The sequence below is a fragment of the Podarcis melisellensis genome (genome assembly GCF_964234715.1).
Source record: "Podarcis melisellensis genome assembly, chromosome: 2".
In the NCBI taxonomy this organism is placed as follows: Eukaryota; Metazoa; Chordata; class Lepidosauria; order Squamata; family Lacertidae; genus Podarcis; species Podarcis melisellensis.
The window spans coordinates 64,620,214-64,639,779 of NC_138529.1; the positions used below are offsets into that span (position 1 = coordinate 64,620,214).

General features: G+C 41.6%; 1 protein-coding gene across 2 annotated transcripts in view; it reads left to right on the plus strand.

The window, feature by feature from the left end:
* Positions 1 to 19,566, plus strand: part of SGCD (sarcoglycan delta) — a 371,263-nt gene that overhangs the window by 292,095 nt on the left and 59,602 nt on the right. For both annotated transcript variants that reach the window (XM_081901134.1, XM_081901133.1), the window contains 2 exons: positions 13,061 to 13,148; positions 19,211 to 19,330. In XM_081901134.1, coding sequence (XP_081757260.1) covers positions 13,061 to 13,148; positions 19,211 to 19,330 — 208 coding nt within the window. The remainder of the gene's footprint in view (positions 1 to 13,060; positions 13,149 to 19,210; positions 19,331 to 19,566) is intronic.

The window sequence follows — 19,566 nt, forward strand, 5'->3', positions numbered from 1 at the left end:
AATAATAATAATAATAATAATAATAATAATAATAATAATTTATTTATACCCCGCCCATCTGGCTTAGTTTCCCCAGCCACTCTGGACAGCTCCCAATTGAGTGTTAAAAACAATACAGCATTAAATATTAAAAACTTCCCTAAACAGGGCTGCCTTCAGATGTCTTTTAAAAATGGGATAGCTGCTTATTTCCTTGACATCTGATGGGAGGGCGTTCCACAGGGCAGGCACCACTACCGAGAAGGCCCTCTGCCTGGTTCCCTGTAACCTTACTTTCCACAATGAGGGAACTGCCAGAAGGCCCTCGGCGCTGGGCCTCAGTGTCTGGGCTGAATGATGGGGGTGGAGATGCTTCTTCAGGTATACTGGGCCGAGGCTGTTTAGGGCTTTAAAGGCCAGCACCAACACTTTGAATTGTACTTGGAAGCATACTGGGAGCCAATGCAGATCTCTCAGGACCGGTGTTATATGAACATTAAGAGTGGGACCTTTTTTTAGTATAAAAGTACTAATGATCTATTTGAATGTTGTCGTTCAGTCCACATTGGGAGATGCTTCCCACCACAATCCACCCTCATTGTTCAAGGACAGCCCTCTCCGCCAGCAAGAGTTTAGTCACTGTAAGCCAGATGATCTGAAGTGCATTCCAGGATGGCTCATGTCTACTTCTGAAACTCCTCATTTGTTTTTTGTTATTTTGGGGAAGATAAAATGCATGTATTTCAGTATTTTTAAAAAATCAAAAGTAGGTATTTGAAAAGAATTATGCTACCACATTGGAGACTGGGGCAGCCCATTAAAGATTCCACACCAAGAAAGGTCACAGAGATTTAGAGAAGACAACATTGTCTCCCAATCAAATTTGGTATAAAATTCTTACCGATCACTATTGCATTATTTTATTTGTTCTTTCTGAAAATGGTTTGTTTACGGAGAGAAAAAGACTGGGGAATATTTTACATCTGTGCTAAAAACCTATTGTCTCCTTCTTAAAGGCAATCAACTTTACAAATGAATATGACATGTTTTAGAGAATGGGAGTGTGTTTGTTTTTTTATTCCTTCATTATGCATTCCATTCACAGATTGTCCTCATTCTTCTTTGAAAGCTTATATTGTCAAGTTTAAAGTTTTGCAAAGAAAAGAGGCTTAATTACATGAACATCCTGCTTCAAAGGTCAAAGTCAGGAACAGAAGAAGATGGGGGGATATGTTCAAATAATCAAGTAATAGTATAATTGCAGCACAATTTTGGATACCACATAATTTTGTGGGAACAATTCTGCTATTGCAGATTTACATGAGGAAGAACTTTCTGCCAGTAAGAGCTGTTGGGGGAACAGACTCCCTCGGGAGGTTGTGAACACTCCTTTCTTGGAAGTTTTAAAGCAGAGGTTGGATGATCATCTGTCATGGATGCTTTAGCTGAGATTCCTGTGTTACAGGAGGTTAGATTAGATGACCCTCGGGGTCCCTTCCAAAGCTATGATTCTAGACTGAAGGCTAATGTTAGATATTGACGCTATGACAGGAATGTGTACAACCATTCTTTTAACAATATACAGTGGTGCCTCGCAAGACGAAATTAATTCGTTCCACAAGTCTTTTCGTCTTGCGAGTTTTTCGTCTTGCGAAGCACGGTTTCCCATAGGAATGCATTAAAAATCAATTAATACGTTCCTATGGAAACCACCTTCAGACCAGGTCCGGGGACAGTCTGTCCCCCGACCTCTTCTGAAGGCCGGCGGGGGGCGAAAGTCTTTGCTCCCCCCTGCCTTCCCGGGAGAGCTGAAAACGCAACACTGCCTTCCCGCTCTCCCAGAAAGGCAGGCAGGGGGGACAAAGACTTTTGCCCCCCGCCCGCCTTCGGAAGAGGTCCTGGACCTCTTCCGAAGGCAGGCGGGGGGCAAAAGTCTTTGTCCCCCCTGCCTGCCTTCCGCGGAAAGCGGGAAGGCAGCGCTGTGTTTTCCGCTCTCCCGGGAAGGCAGGCAGGGGGGAGCAAAAACTTTTGCCCCCCGCCAGCCTTCAGAAGAGGTCCAGGACCTCTTCTGAAGGCTGGCGGGGGGCAAAAGTCTTTGCTCCCCCCCCCCGCCTGCCTTCAAAAGCCGTCTGGGATAGCGGGAAGCGCTTCCCTGCTATCCCGGACCGCTTTTAAAATGCTGGCGGTGGGGAGCAAAACCTTTCGCCCCCACCGGCCTTCCTGGACCTCTTCTGAAGTCCAGGGGGGGGGAAAGGCTTTGCTCCCCACCGCCAGCATTTAAAAGAGGTCCCCGGAGATTTCCCTATGGGCTTTCGTCTTGCGAAGCAAGCCCATAGGGAAAATCGTCTAGCGAAGCGACGCAAAAACCGAAAAACCCTTTCGTCTTGCGGGTTTTTCGTCTTGCGAGGCATTCATCTTGCGGGGCACCACTGTATAGCTTAGACTGCTTGCAGAGCAAGCAACACCTTTTCACAGGCATAACCTGAGACCCAATTTAGTCAGGAAGCCCTTCTGTTTGGTCCCCCGTCAGGTTACAAAACTGTTAATGGTACTACACACTCCTGCAAGTAATCATGTGGGGTTGCACTCTGAACCCTGCCTACGTAATCTGCATCATCTGCTGTGTTTTTCTGGCTCGGTGAAGAAGCAAGCATCACATTCTCTTGAAGCATATATTTTCCCTTCCATCCTTTAAAATACTGGTTTATATTCTCCACTTTTAGGTAATTTTAATTTCACAACTGACAAATGAGCATTTCAAAGGCAGTTCACTTCTTTTATGCCTGTACGTACAAGCTTCCTTGTAATGTGACACTGAAAAAGCATCACAGCAATGAGGCCTACAGCCTTGGCACTGGCTGCCGGAAGGAGAGGGTAGCTTTTGTTGTCCAAACTGGGTGCTGCTATACTTACTGAATCAAACCATTGGTCAGTCTGCCCAGTACTATGTGTTTTGACTGGCAGTAACTCTACATGGCATCGGAATTTTGGTTCTTTCCACCTGCTACCTTTTAGCTAGAGATGTAAGGAACTGGACCTGCAATGTTCTCCGTGCCTGGTGAGTGCCCTACCACTCATTTATATCCCTATTTGAAAACCTATTTCTCTTTTTCTCATATTTTTTCTAAACAGTATTATTTCTAAGCATATCGCTTTGAAGAGTGCCATAAGAATAGCCTGCTGGATTAAGCCACTGGCCCATCTAGTCCAGCATCCTGTACCTGCAATGGCCAACCAGATGCCTCAGTTGGAAACCTGTAAGCCGGATTCAAGCACAAGAGCGCTCCCATGGTTTCCAGCATCTGATATTTCGAAGCTTTGCTGCCTCCAAATCTGGAGGGTAGAGCATAGCTAGTAGCCATCAATAGCCCTCTCCTCCATGAATTTGTCTAATCCTCTTTTAAAAGCCATGCAGGATGGTAGCCATAGCTTGACTATGCACTGCGTGAAGAAGTACTTTTTAAATCTGTTCTAAAACTTCCAACTTTTAGCTTCATTAGATGATGTGGACAAGTTCTAGTGTTATGAGAGAGGGAGAAAAAACTTTTCTCTTTCCACTCTTCCCCATGCTATAAATAATTTTATAAACTTCCATTATGTTGCCTCTTACTTGCCTTTTCTGATATCCTGATTTTTGGAACCTACTGGATTTACTTTAACTTGCCTCTCTCTCTCCCCACTCCCAGATGTAGAAAAGAAATACTAACCATGAGATGTTATATTTAAATTACCTTTTAAAGTTCTGCAGGAAAAAAAGTCTTGGTAATTTTGCAGGTCTTTTCTCCCATATAACCTCTGTAGATTAAGGCAAATAAATCTATATAAAATATCTAATACATAAAAAAAAAGTACAGGCATAGGTGAGTTTAAAAGTACATACAAACTGTCAGTCACTGAGTTTTTACAGTGTTGTACAGAAGCTTTTAGCATTTTCCTCAGAAGTAAGATAGCAGAAGGCACTACTAGAGTGGGGTGCTGTGATTCATTTTGCTATGTATTGAGTGTAGTGGGTTATCGGTCAATTTCATTTATTTAATTAATTGTTGAGGGGGGAAAACAACACTCATGTTCTGCTGGGTAGCTCGTTGATTACTTACGTTGATTACTTACAAAGCATACTGTATTGTATTGACATATTTGCTGCACCTTTCGAATGCCATTTCCTGTAGCATAAATCACACATTTTAATTGATGGCATATATGGGACAACCAGTGTAAGTACATGACCAGCAACACGAGAATTATTACAAAGCCTCAGTGGGAGGCCTTAAAGAAGAGTTAAAATAAGTGATAAAGAGGATGTGTTTTCAGTTCCTCTACAAAACAGTTTCTGGTGAAGATGTGGTCCGTTTGTACTTTGAGAATGCATTCACATCATGCTTCCAGCACCAAAGTCAGATTTAGGGCAACGTGTCTGGTTCCACCACACTGGACACCAGGCCTAAGAGGCGCCTCAGGGCATCTCAACTATGACATAGTGAACTGAGCAGAATGAAAGGTGAGGGAGGGGGACCATAGTGTGCCTTTTCAATATTGTTGTATCTTATTGGAAATCTCAGTATATCTCAGAAGCACTATAAGTTTTGTTGTTGTTGTTGTTTGGCTTGGTGATCTATGGTTTAAAATAATTTTAGTCAAAGATACAGTTTTTAGTTTGTAATATATCTGTGGATATATTGTTTTAACTTAATTTTCTTTTGTGTTATCTGTCCATAAGCCCTAGGAATGGAGAAAACCTATTGGTAGATAATATTAACAATTTACAGAGGGTTGTACAGTGGTACCTCTGGTTATGTACTTAATTCGTTCCGGAGGTCCGTTCTTAACCTGAAACTGTTCTTAACCTGAGGTACCACTTTAGCTAATGGGGCCTCCTGCTGCTGCTGCACCGTCGCTGCACGGTTTCTGTTCTCATCCTGAAGCAAAGTTCTTAACCCGAGGTACTATTTCTGGGTTAGGCGAGTCTGTAACCTGAAGCATATGTAACCTGAAGTGCATGTAACCCGAGGTACCACTGTACATGCAACTGTTACTGGTCTAGAAATCTATGGAATATTTATAATAGTTTCTTGGCTACAATACAAAATTGCTGGCAATATCTTCCATAATAGAAACTTGTGCGAGACAGAATTTATACACAAAGTTTGGTATGCAAGCCTATTTCTGGAAAAGATCGTCATTTTTATAGCAATCTTGTTTATAATTCAGAAATATTTCCTTATGTGGGACACTAGCCTTGCGGGAATTGTAATTTAAGGACACGCTTTAAGCCTTTAAAAAAGGTCTGCAACTAGTTTATAAATTATTGACAGGGTCATCTTATTTATACCAATGGATGGTGGGTGGTGGGTGGGGAGTTATGCTGCTACTGCACCAGCAGAAAAACTGCTGTATTGTAGGTGTTTATTCAGTACAGGAGTGGAGGAGTGAATGCAGCAGAAACGAAACAAAATGGTGTAAAAAATGAGACACACTTAGCATCTCTGGGAGCAACATGAGGGTTCCTAATAGACTAACTTAGTCACCTTCATTAATTTCAGTGGGTTTGGTCTAAGTAAAGCTTAGTTGCATGCCATCAAGGGACTGTGCTTGAGACAATACCTACAATAAGTTTTTGGGAAGGAGGGAGCGAGGGAGAGATATGGAGGAGGGGTGTCACCTGAGTGTTCAGATAACATACAGAAATCACAGATGGCAGAGGGATGAAAAGGGAAGGCATGGTGACAGCAGTAATGCTTTCTAACATGCTTACCTCCTTCCCTTGCTTACCTGGGTGGAGTGATCTGCCCTCTCACACCCCCATTTCTTAAGCTGGGATGGAGTTGGGTGATGGGGGTTTGAGTCTCTGGAGTAACAACACTGTTACAGGCAGAGTATATACTGGTGGTGTTGCACTGAATGTTGTGTTGCAACATTTCCCATGTTCTGTCATGACAACGTAGGATGTCTGACCATTGATGTGGAGGCAGCTATTTCTAATTTCCCCCTCTCTGTTTTATGCCAGTCCTCATTCCTGATATCTGTAATTATAGCCCCTAAACATTACACTTCTTACAGACAGATCTTGCACAAATGAAGAGGATTTTTTTAAAAGTTTCTAATTTGAAACAAAAGCTATCAAATATTATAGTTAAAGCTTTCAGTTCATCATTCTTAACTTTTCCACTGAATTTTAACAAATCCATTATTCTCCCCATCCCCATTGGAAAGAAACATCTGCTTCGCTCCAGAGTACTGCTAGTCTTTCTCATAGCTGTCCATGTGGCATTTGGCTGTGTGTGGGAAGCCAAATGGGTGAGAATCCATGGAGTGTTTGCAAACACTCAGATGTTGCTAAGGTGTTAAAAACAAATGTTGGAGTCTTACGTAGGTGATAATGATGTGTCAGCCGTGATATCTTTGCTCCATTGAAGTAGATAGCTAGGCAAGTGCACATATTGCAGGGATCAGAATTCCAGTTTAATTTTATTTATGTCTGATATACACATACTGGGATACCGTAATTTGTTGTGGCATCACGATGTGACAGAGTTCTGGTTCTGACACTGCTCAAGCCTGAGAGCACACATTGTGTGAACCAGTGCTTTTACCAAGAGGGATATGAATGATCATAGCAGTTCACTATAGGGCCATAATTGTGCAAATTGTCTATCTCCTACATAGAGGCCCTGGTTCATACCAGCAACACCATCACACAATCCCAGCCTCCCACAAATCCCTAACACTTTTCCCCCTGTATGTGAACATACTGAAACACTGCTGTTCCTTCTGCAATTTTTAGTTGTGCCAGCCTTCCCCTCTCTCCCACAGTAGGCAGCAGAGTGCTTTGTTGCCTACACACACCCTTGAAGATGGCCTTGTCATTGTTTTTATTGTTTTCTTGATTGCTTTCATTGGAATTGGTTTTAGTATTTAGTATTTAGATGTAAATAAAATCACCACCACCATCATGGGAAGCACCAGTCCTATGCATCCCTTCCCACACCTCCAGAGCCAGCAGAGCAGGTGTTGCCTGTTTCTTCTTCTTAGTTTGACTATGAGATTGTACCCTTGACCCAGGCAGCCTGCCACTGCCTACTCTTCTGCAGAGTTCCTCGTGTTCCACAGCTTCACTTGCTGCAGACACATTTGAACTTCTCTACGTAGCTGAAAGGGACACAGGTGGCACTGTGGGTTAAACCACAGAGTCTAGGACTTGCTGATCAGAAGGTCGGCGGTTCGAATCCCCACAATGGGGTGAGCTCCCATTGCTCGGTCCCAGCTCCTGCCAACCTAGCAGTTCGAAAGCACATCAAAGTGCAAGTAGATAAATAGGTACCACTCCGGTGGGAAGGTAAACGGCATTTCCGTGTGCTGGTCTGGTTCGCCAGAAGCAGCTTAGTCATGCTGGCCACATGACCCGGAAGCTGTACGCCGGCTCCCTCGGCCAATAAAGCGAGATGAGCGCCGCAACCCCAGAGTCGGTCACGACTGGACCTAATGGTCAGGGGTCCCTTTACCTTTTCTGTAGCTGAAAGGGTGGTTAGAGAGTTTACCTTTGTGAAATCTGATACAAACTGACCTGATTTTTTACCTCCTGGTCGAATGTGCAGATTATAATTCAGTTACACCCTGGCTTTTGCACTTCCTCGATCTGCATGGTTCTAAAAATGTTTATTTTGAGGAGAGAAATCTGTTTTAAAATAAGTATTTTTGTGCGGATTAATGTAGAAATGAGATGGAGATGATGAATAGGTGAACACATGCAAAAAAGTAGCCTGGATTTAAACCTCACCCAACTCAGGCCAGTGCCCTGATGAGGATGAAAGCAGGCTTCTTCCTGGGCATCAGACATGTTGATTACCGGTAGCTGATGAGCTGAAAGAGGGCAAGAACTCCCAGCCTCAGGTGAACTGCAGAGATCACCCTAGAGCGCATGGTGGCTACACCTGCTTCTGACATGCAAGTGCTGGAGGCTTGGCCATGGGTGAATTCAACCCTCAAGCAAAAAAAAAAAAAGCAAAAAAAACCCAACAGTTGTCCAGCCCTATAAAGAGATAAGTGCAGCAATGTTGTGGATAATACCCTAGGAGAACCAGCCTGAAATATGTCTAAATAGTTGATCTTTTCATCTATGATGATGATGATGATTTAACTAATGCAAACAGCTGCCTGTGTGTGCACATTCCTTGGTGTCTTAACAAAGGAAAAATGCTAAAATAATACTAGAAATCATGCAAATAATAAATAATAAAACATCATGATTAAATTCAACAAAAATCAATAGAAAACAAAAAAAAAATAATTTAATCCACGACAGCATAAAGCAGCCTGGATGATGATGATGATGATGATGATGATTTTCATCTAATTTCCTAAAACTGCTGAGAGAGCAGAAGAGCCTAATTCAGGGACCACTGAAATCAATAAAAACAGCATTCGTCTTATAGACAGAGTGGAGCTACCAGACTGAAAAATTATGTATATATAGTATAATCATTTCAAGCAACTGCAATTAGAGTGGATCAGTCATGGTGAAACAAGTGAAGTGGTGACAGGAGTGCAAGCTGCAGTTTTTAAAAAGGCATGATCTTTTACGGAGTTCTCGTAAACAGCAGATGAGATAGTAAACCTGAGGCTAGTTCGACAGCTGCGGCTCTGTCAAGAGAAAGCAGACACTACTAGCTTCCGTGGCACATGCTTTAGTTACAGCCATTATTGCAGTGTACTCTATGTCAGGCTGCTCTTGAAGACAGTCTGGGAGCTGCAAAGGATGCAGAATATGTCAGCCAGAATACTTGTGGGAACAAGACATTCAGATCATATTACACCAGTTATTTATGGGTCACCAATTCATGGTGGTCGTCTTGGTCTTCAGAGCGCTACACACTTTGTACCAAGTTATTGGAAGGAATATGTGAACCCATATGAACTTCAAGAACCATATCTGTGAACTTAGCCCACTAATAGGAGTTGTTAGACTGGCAGGTGTGGTGCCACACGTACTAAATAAAACCACACATACGTCCCTTTTGAGAAGAAGTATGTGTTGCTTCATTACTGCTGGTTGAAGAGAACTTTGAATATGTTTTTATTTCAGTCCGTGTTTGGTTAATGTGCTGCGTTGGAACATTTTTAGCTGCCACTCATTTCAGATCGGGGTTGAAATTGTAAACTGTAAGTCATGTTTGTATTTGTATGTGTCTTTAAACTTTTTAGCAAGCCAGCTTGTGAAAGCGGTGTGTCCGCAAAAGTCATCTCCATGCAAATACAACAGTGCAATCAAGGGGATGGTCAGGTTCAACTCGCTTGTCTTTTCTGAATCAGGCTGTGTTGCAAATACAGTTAGGTTGAGGCATGGCTGCGACCTCACCTGTAGCAACCCATGTGGTGAAGCAGCACTGTCCTCCTAAGACCAACATCAGTGCCGCTTACCTGGGCAGAGTTGGACCAGTGCAGTGGCAAGGATGGGGCCATGTGAGTGTACTGGTGGGAGTGTCATCCTGTGCAAGTAAGCAACACCAACACCCATGCTGGGAAGGTGACTCCAGCTCAGTACATGCACGGCTGCTAGACCTCACATGTGCTGGGGTGCCGTGGCACAGATCATTCTCACTATTTAGATTGATGATTCTGTATTGGTATAACCTGTGCCCTAATGTAGCAGAGAAATGAATGTGGCACCAAATTCTGTGTGGTGTGTGTGTTTATATGCATATATTTCAGAAAAAGAAAAAAGAAGGTGTGCTTTTCATTGCAACTTGATGTATGTGAGAGAGAAAGCATGAGCACCCCAATTCTTTCAACAGAATGTACAGTAGTACCTCAGGTTAAGAACTTAATTTGTTCCGGAGGTCTGTTCTTAACCTGAAACCGTTCTTAACCTGAGGTGCGCTTTTGCTAATGGGGCCTCCCACTGCCGCTGCCGCACGATTTTTGTTCTCATCCTGGGGCAAAGTTCTTAACCCGAGGTACTACTTCCGGGTTAGTGGAGTTTGTAACCCGAAGTGTTTGTAACCCGAGGTGCTTATAACCCAAGATACCACTGTACAAGAAATGCGTTTAAAGAACTGTGTGTCAGAAAATAAAAGTGCTCCTATGTGCTTTAGCAGAAGGCATTAGATGCTAATTGTGCAGTATCTCTGAGAGAAAGATAAATCCTGGATGTTAGCTCCTTTTTTTAGCCTTTAATGGAATGAGTTATGGAAACCTAAGTGGGCAGTATTCTAAGTGCTTGAAAAAATTCTCTGCTAGCAGACTAATACAACAGTGGCTCTTCCATCAGACAGATTTAGTTTTCTGCAAACCACAAGAACCAAAGGTCTCTGAATCCGTGAACTAAATGTCTGAAAAAGGGGCAGCAGTTAAGTGTTTTTAAAATGTACTCTGGCTCCTCTGTGGGTGAGGAGAGCTCCTTTGCTTCTCTAATGTTATTTCTTAAAGAGTATAATCTCATTTTATGCAAAATGGTAATAAACACTGGAGCCCACCCTTTCATATTACAGGGAGTAGTGGAGTCTAAAAGTCTGCTGGCCTTTCCAGAAAGGCTCAGACAAGGTGAGCTGGTTGAACAGCTTAAGTGGTTGTAGTGGTTATTGGATCATGTGATTTTAAAAATAAAAAAGAAACCTCATTGTAGAAATAAGTAATACAAAAGCATGTTTTCTCATTGAAAAGGAAAGTTTATGAGAGATTTCAGCTGGCATCTACTAGTGGATACCTCTCCATATTGTAAGCCATTTTTAAATGGGCCATGTTGGAACTAAATATTAAGCTGGAGCTAATTTAAGTTGAGGCTGAATATGTTCCTAATTCTTTCTTTGATTCAGAGATGCTGAATTAATAACTGGGATATGAACCACCAAACTCTAAAATGCCTTTGAACAGTCATAGGAGCACACATACAGCCTCAAACTAAATTTGGTTGCACAGTGTTTTTAAGTTGGCCACACCCAGGAATGTCTTTGCTTAGTGCTAGAACTGCACCTATAAATAATGGTCTGCATCCCCAAAGCCTTGATCCTCTGCAGATGCTGACTGTGTCTTATGAGGTGTCATGGCATCACACTAACAAAGTTCCCATGCAAACCATCCCAGAAATGTTGCTGCTTTACACTCAATATGCATCTATCTACAAGAAGGGAACTAGGTTATACAACCCGAACTAAGCAGGGCAGACTGTGAATTATGAAGTGCACCTGATGCAAAGCATTCTCGGACACAGGTGTGTGAGTTAGGGTTGGCCAGGGTTTATTTGGAAGAGCAAATTCCAGTTCCTTATCTGTATGGAGAAAATGTCATTCCTGGGAGGTGAGTTGTATCAAAATAGTTTTGAGTCATATGCACACCTCTTTATTGGGGCACACTCTGCTGGTTCCACTAGTATATGATGTGTACTAAGCCTAAGGCTTATTTTGAGGTCCTGTGACATTGAGAGCCAAGTTATTTATTCAGACTGCATCTGTACCTTTGTATCAAAGGCTAACTATCAACTGCAAATGCTTCAACCTTGTGAACTGCACACCATTATTTTCTGCTCAATTTGTAGCTCAAAATAAATTAAGCCAGTGTCATGTCATCGGTTCAGGTAGTGTCAATAAAAGATTAAATATGGGCTTTAGATTCTGAATTTGCTTCTTTCACCTGTTTCAAAAAGCAAAGTTTAGCTCGGGCTTTTTGCAGACATGGTGCCACAACAAGGTTGACAAAGTCAGATCTTGATGTATTTGCACACAGCAATGTGCACAGCCCCACCTCATTAAGGTGAGGGTATTCCTACTAAATGGTCTGCCTTGTGAGCCTTTATAGTGCTCATCGCTTGCTGAAGGGATCCTGGATTCAATGTTATTCTTCTGTTCCTAAACAAAGATCAGGAGGGGACCATATCTCAATGGTAGAACACATGTATTGCATAAAGAGGATGCAGGTTAAAATACGTAAGGATGCAAAGTAGCAGAACTGGATCTCTGCTTGAAAACTTGGAGTTGCCAGTCAGAATAGATAGTATTGGGTTGAATATACCCATAATTTTGTATTAAGACTAAGGCAGCTTTGTATATTCATATATGACAGCACTGACCATCAGTTTGGATTGCTCTGCAGTAACCACATGTCAGAAACACGAGATGAAGTTGGTTTGATGAACCCAAATATCTTTGAATAATCAAGAGTTCAGATTTTTTATAATAGTTTTGTCCTTTGACTTAATTCTCCAATTTGAATGATTTTGGGCAGGAGCCAGGTTGTTTGTATGAAATTTCATATACACGTTTAAGCCGTAATTCTGTATTTTGAGTTTGAATAGCAGCTCTACCCTCAATAAGAAGGTGGAAAGGAAAGGCCAATACAAAATACAACACAATATATGACTTGAAAGTTTGAGTTATTGGAATGAGAGTTGGTATGAATGTTCAAATGCATGTTTGACTCTGGAATCCATTTTCAAGGAAGTGAACAAAGACTATGAAACACCACCCTTACATATTTTATTTAAACTTAGTGGAACCCTGTGTCAAAGCTTTTCTTTACAGCCATTGACGTTATATATTATGCAATGATGTACCTGATATTTCTAAGAACCCAGTAATATGGTGGTGCCTTATGTCCTGTTGAGAGTTGGCAGTTCAGGGGCTGCTACAGAGAATTTCCTTTCTGAGGGGAATTCACTTGTACAAGTACAAAAAAACTTCTGAGAGCAGTGGAACTACAAATAGCCCCTCCTCTTTCATTCCTAAGCCCCAAGAGGGCCTGTAGGAAAGGAGGTGGTCTTTCAGATATTTGGGGCCTAATTCATTTAGGGTTCTAGGCACTACTAAACCCTGTGTGAGGCAGATCACTGTTTATTTTGCCCTGGGCCAGACCTTTAAAAATGAACGATTAACTACAGGGACCGTGTGACATTTCGTCCTATGAAAAACTTATGTGACCCTATGTAATCCTTTAAGCAAGCATTTTGTTTAGAGGAGCCATGAAAGTATTTGACCAAATATAGGTACATGGATTTGGGCACTCATGTCCTGCAGGTTTCGTGAGAGCACAGTACGTTTTCTAGTGAGAAGCGATGTGCCCGTCTCATTCATTTTCTCTTGTGCTCTTATTGTAGGGCAACCCTCTGTACTTCCAATCTGCTCGGAATGTTACAGTGAACATTCTCAATGAGGAGAGTAAAGTTCTTACACGTCTTGTAACAGGTAAGGTGCCTGAGGAAGGGAAGAAGAAGACAAAAAGGGCACTGTGATGGGGTATTTTGTGATCATTAGCCCATGGGATAATAATCACTAACTTATCTAGTACAGTACAAGCCATGACCCAGCCTGCCTGTCTAGAAATATAAAAATATAAGAATGTTAGAACTGAGGTGAAGAAGAAGCTGGCTGTATATTTCTAATAAGGCAGCCGAAAATTATTTTCATTTGAAAGCAGAGTCTGACACAAAAGGTCACTTGTACAAGTACAAGTTCAGGAAGAGAATAGTCATTTTGATCTTTGATTTGTAACAGGCACAAGAATGTCCCTGGACAATTTAAACTTACCCAGGACGACTGACACTTAACTGATTAATATTCACAGCAGGGATACACTCTTGTCTTTTAAAGGTTTCCGAAACCCCTTTTTAAAAGTAAATCGCTTGTGCTGATACGTACCATTTATGTTCATGAAATAGTATGCCTCATGTTTAACAGGGAAACTGATGCTTCTAAAAAATTAAAAAACCCCAGCAGACATGTTGCTTTTGAGTGCATGTGTGCCTTTGCAGCAAGAGGGATTGCTCAGAAAGAAAGGAGCGTGGCAAGGGAGGGAAGCTGTTCCATGAGACGGCATCGGCAATCCATAAACATTTTGTTGTGTGTGAAATTAGATTGCCTGCTTTGCTTATATAACACCTGGCCTCAAGTGAGAGTGCTAAATAATTAAATAAACAGTTTCAGCCGGCAATTATTTTTAGTTGCATGTGTGAAAATTGCCTTGAGGAGAGGAAATAAATTCACCCCAGAATTCAATCCCAGATTATCACATTCAAGAAGAAAAAGGGGAAGGGGGAGGGGAGCTTGTTGGACTGGTTGATCATTTGCCATGTACAGGCAGAAAATGCAGAGCACTCGAGTGACTCTGTTGCAGGATAATAGAATTTAACTGCAGTGCAATTGCAAAGATAGTGCAGTTTGTGTGTTATGTGGAATAATTGTGCAGCTTGCCAGGCTTGAAACTACTGGACTGGGAAAATGGTCCCAAGAGATGCAACTCTTGCCTTTGAATCTAATTATTCTAAGACTTTATTGCCCTGTCATACTGAAACAAGAATGACAGGTGTAACATGATTATTTGGGAGATGCAAATTACATTCCTTGTTATAAAAGTAAATAAGTCTGAGATATAGAGAGAGCGAAGATAATGCAAGTATTTTAGCCACTTGCATTTACTGAAAACTTATGCAGTTATAAATAACCACACATTTCTTTCTTTCTCTTTCATCATGTCATATATTTCCATAGCAGTGTGTTACTGGCAGAGGTTGGGAAACTAGAACTGTGGTTATTTTTATTTTTTTTAGTAAAACAGTGAATCTTTTACTTCTTGTTCCACTCTCAGAACCATAGTGGTAAAATGTCCAGATCAGGGGGTTGGAGATGAAGATGCAGTGCAGGAGATTTTTTTTGGGGGGGGGGTCAATAAATGTTTGAAAAATCTTAAAGGCCCAGTAGCTTTGTGATGCGTAAGAGAACAAAATTCTATTATAGATGTTTCAATTTCATAGATAAACCTCTTTGTAGAATATACCGTATTTTTCGCTCTATAGGATGCTCCGGACCATAGGAGGGGGAGAACGGGGGAGGGAATTCTTCCCCTCTCTGCTCAGAGCCCCTTCAGCAAAGCGGCAGGAGAAACGGAGCCCCTTCCATTTCTCCTCCCGCTTTGCTGAAGGGGCGTTGCGCAGCTCTCCCTCTCTGCTGAAGCCAGGAAAGTCTTGCTCTCCCAGCTTCAGCAAAAGGAACCCAAAGCCTTTGGAGCACAGCATGAGGTCCCGCTGGACTCCAAAGGCTTCAGGTGGCTATCCCTGAAGCCTGTAGAGGGAGAGGGGTCGGTGCGCACCGACCCCTCTCGCTCTCCAGGCTTCAGCGAAAGCAATGTGAAGCCTCCGGAGTGCGGAAGGAGCGTTCCCTCTGCACTTCAGAGGCTTTGCGTTGCTATCGCTGAAGCCAAGGAGCCTGTATTCGCTACATAGGACGCACACACACATTTCCCCTTCATTTTTGGAGGGGAAAAAGTGTGTCCTATAGAGCGAAAAATACAGTAGGTGGAAGCAAAATATATTTGAGTTCTTTAAAACAAAAACTAAATTTTCCCAGGCTCGAAAGCCAGGAGAGTGATCTTTGGAAGAGGGGGGGATATTATCCGCATGCAGTACTTTCCATGCACATTATTCTATAATCTTGCGCAGGTGTGTGTGGCCTGGCTGGTGTATATTTCAGCCAGTCCTTCTGCCTGGTTTGAAGCTTAATCTTGTGTTTCCTGTCATTTCCCTATTTTGTTGTGTGTTAGCCTGTTTATCAGTAAACAGCTGGGCCTGTTTTATAGTAAATAAATAAATAAGAATGTAACAGTTCCCATTTTAGGTGACATAAAGAGAAACACTAGGTCAGGGTGGCACTGTGGTCTAAACCACTGAGTCCCTTGGGCTTGCCGATCAGAAGGTTGGCGGTTTGAATCCCTGCAACGGGGTGAGCTCCTGTTGCTCTGTCCCAGCTCCTGCCAGCCTAGTAGTTCGAAAGCATGCCAGTGCAAGTAGATAAACAGGTACTGCTGTGGTGGGAAGGTAAACAGCATTTCCATGCGCTCTGGCTTCCATCACGGTGTTCCATTGCGCCAGAAGCGGTTTAGTCATGCTGGCCTGTATAGCTGTCTGTGGACAAATGCTGACTCCCTCAGCCTGAAAGCAAGATGAGCGCTGCACCCCACAGTCACCTTTGACTGGACTTAACCGTCCAGGGGTCCTTTACCTTTACCTTACCATTTTTAACAGCACTCAATTTCTCTGAGTTCTCTTAGGAAACTGGACAAATGAAAACTGCTCAGTATTAGAAAGAACCCAGTTTCTTTTGGAGGCCATTGTGTGGCAGACTGACAACATCTCTAGAACAATGTGTACATTGGCTGCTAGCATATCTCAAAGGATACCCAATTAAAACATTTGCCACTATGTAGAAAGGGACAATTTAGAATGTGGGGTGTGTGCCATTGGCTTATGAACAGCTCCTTATAAGGGTCCAGCAGCTAGATATTGGGGATGATGGGAATGGTTATTGAACCCTGAGGGTGCTCTGCATATCATCTACTGTATGGACAATCCTTTTAATACGCAAATTAAAAGGCTACATTTAACCAAAACCAAAATGGCCTTTGGTTGTCATCTCTTGCTGCCTGTGAGAAATGATGCTGGTCAGAAACAGGCCATAATCCTATGACATTTGCTTCAAGAAATAAATGCTGATAATAATACTGTACAACATATCTGGTGAATTGCTTAATTGTTTCCTGCCCTTAACCTTTGCTTTAGATTATGAGAGCTTTGCACCCAGATTGTGCTCTTTAGCCCTTTGCAAGTGACCCAGTGCAACTTTGCTGCTATTGCAGATAATTACAGAAATTGTTATCTCAGTGAGATGTGCATCTGTGTGGATTGTTTTGAAGTGGTTGTTTTCAAAGATGATGCTTCTGGCCAAGCCATGGAAGAGACATCTGTTTGTGCTGCTTAGCTACACATTTGCACAAATATTGCCATGAGGGTTGCTAACATTTGTTAAAATTTGAAGTGGAGAAGCCACTGACAGAATATCCCAAAGAAAATTTGGAAAACTAAGAGGTACATATCAAGAAAAATTGGGTTGTATCATTCCTTCCACTGATCCTTTCACACACATTCATTTTCACTGGGTCATTTCAAGCATCATGCCTTTCATATGGAGAGTATTAGAACAGATTTTGCATCACAGCGACTACACAGTGTCCTAACAATCGAAACACCCCTAGCTGGTTTTATACTTCATGTCTATTAATAGCATTTTTACTGCTGGTCTTGAAGGTTTTAACAAAATGCTGTCCAATCTTTGTGGGTGTATGTGTGTATATATCAGGCTTCCTCAACCTCGGCCCTCCAGATGTTTTGAGACTACAATTCTCATTATCCCTGACCACTGGTCCTGCTAGCTAGGGATCATGGGAGTTGTAGGCCAAAAACATCTGGAGGGCCGAGGTGGAGGAAGCCTGGTATATATGCATACTATTTTAGCAACATTGCCAGAACATCACACGATCTAGAACTCTCCAGTCAGTAAACTTGTTCACATGTAACGTTAAGCTGCAGAGATTACAGCCTCTGAACTTCTTCTCTGGGCCTCCTGTTGCTGAGAGCTTGGTTTGACCTAGCATGTCATCTGAACCCAAGTTCATGGTTTGTCTCCTCCAGACAAACCACAAGTCCTGAACTCAAGAGCAGACATTGGGTTTGGGCTCATTGTCTAATAATTGATTTATATATTCCGGGTCAGGAAATAATGTTTCTCTCCCTTATATTGGTTTGTGGATTTTTTTGTAGTTTGGCTTTAGCATCTATCTGTTTTGCTTGAACAAGCTGTATTGATTTACTAAATTACTCTTTGAACTGGGCAGGCGTCTTTGGCAGAGAGTACCCTCTTCATCCTGTCTTTTTCTGCTTATGAGAGTCTGCTATACACCAGTGTGTGTATATTATTTTAATATTATATTATATTATATTATATTATATTATATTATATTATATTAATCAATAGCAATGAAATGTTCATGTATGTATGGTGTGAGAATGGTCAGCTTAAGACAATGTTAGAAAATGTTAGGAGGAGGTGGAGGAGTATAGTATGAGTATATTAACTCATAGAAATGATTCATGGAAGGATATATTAGAACTGTTTAGAGATTGGGTTCCTGTTTAAATGTATGTATGGAAAATAAGTGTTTGTATGGAAGGCTAATAAGATTTCTGTTGCAGAGCTCCTAACAGGCCACAAAATCCTTTCCTTCTTTCTTCATTATATGCAGGCCATGGCAGCAGCACTTCTGTAATCGAACCTCATAATTCTCTGCCCAGAATCTTATGTAGAAGATTCCAAAACATTCTCTCTCTTGTCCCGCCTCCAACTTACATATTTATTAGTCGTCCCACCCCCCACCTCCCACCCCCAGCTCAGATGGTCTTTCAGAGGAAATTTCTCTTTGTACTGCCCAGCCTACAAGCCAGAGCCCACATTCTCTTTGTGTCCATCACACACATAATCATTAATCAATTTACTAAATCTAGTACCATTTTATTTAAGTATCTTGTCCCTTGAGACTAGAAACTGCTCCTGTGAGTTTAGCAGCAGCCTGATGATACAAAAATTAAGCTGTTGAATGCTGCATTCCTATGCTATCAGGGGTAAAACCTGTGGATTGCAGCAGGATTTGCCTCTTAAGTGCACATGAAGAAGCACAGACTGGACATTCTTTCCATGCCATGAATAGCTTAACCTGCTTAATTTCTGCATGTCAGACTGCAGAGGTGGGAGTAATGTAGTAGAAAAAATGGGAGAAAGTTAACTCTACTTAACTCTACCCTTGGCTCCACCTGCTGTTTGCCGTCCTACCAGATATTCCAACCAGATATTATTAATAGGAATCATACTCTGTACCATAGCTACAAATTTCTTACCACATCATGCCATCCTTGTTCAGCTAACCCTTTCAGTGGAAAAGTCTTTCCCATCCTTCCTATCCAATACATTACCAAAAAAGCAAGCAAAAAAAGTCATAAATTCTAATATATATGTAAATATGCTGTGCTTCATTTATGTAATACAATTCAATGGCATAATTTGTTCTGATGGTGGAAAATTTTGAACCTTTAGTCTAGAATATCTTTCTTTATCAGAATGGCCAGTTCAATATGAGTTAGTTCCTATAAATCAGAATTCATTAAGTCGTAAGAAAATAATGCTTTTTTTTCAATGAGTAGGTCTTACATTTGCTTAAATGTTTTATGTATTTTAAAATAAATGCTGAAGAGAGAAGAAACACTTATTAGTCTTTCTAACAACATGATAAATGCACAACCATTAGCATAACCACCTTCATGCTTTTCTATTTAATTGTCAGATTCATAATCCAGGATATGTTAATGTATCATTTCCAGCATAATATCAGATCAAAGAGATCACTAAGCTTTTTTTCTTCTCTTTAGGGCCCAAAGCAGTGGAAGCATACAGCCAAAAATTTCAAGTGCTAACCACCTCGGGGAAATTGTTGTTTTCTGCAGATGACAATGAAGTGGTGGTTGGAGCAGAAAGACTTAAAGTTTTAGGTAAACAATATTCAACAAATATTTCATCACTATATATATATATATATATATATATATATATATATTTGTTCTTTTGAAAATCCTGTCAATGTTTGATCTCATTCATGTTCCTTGTGGAAAACCTGCTATTAGCTTCAGGGAGAACTGGTCAAGTGCTTTTCATTGTTCATGGGATTTTTCAGTGTTATTAGCTTATGCCCTTCAAAAGTGGATCAAATTCCCAGAGGACTGGAGAG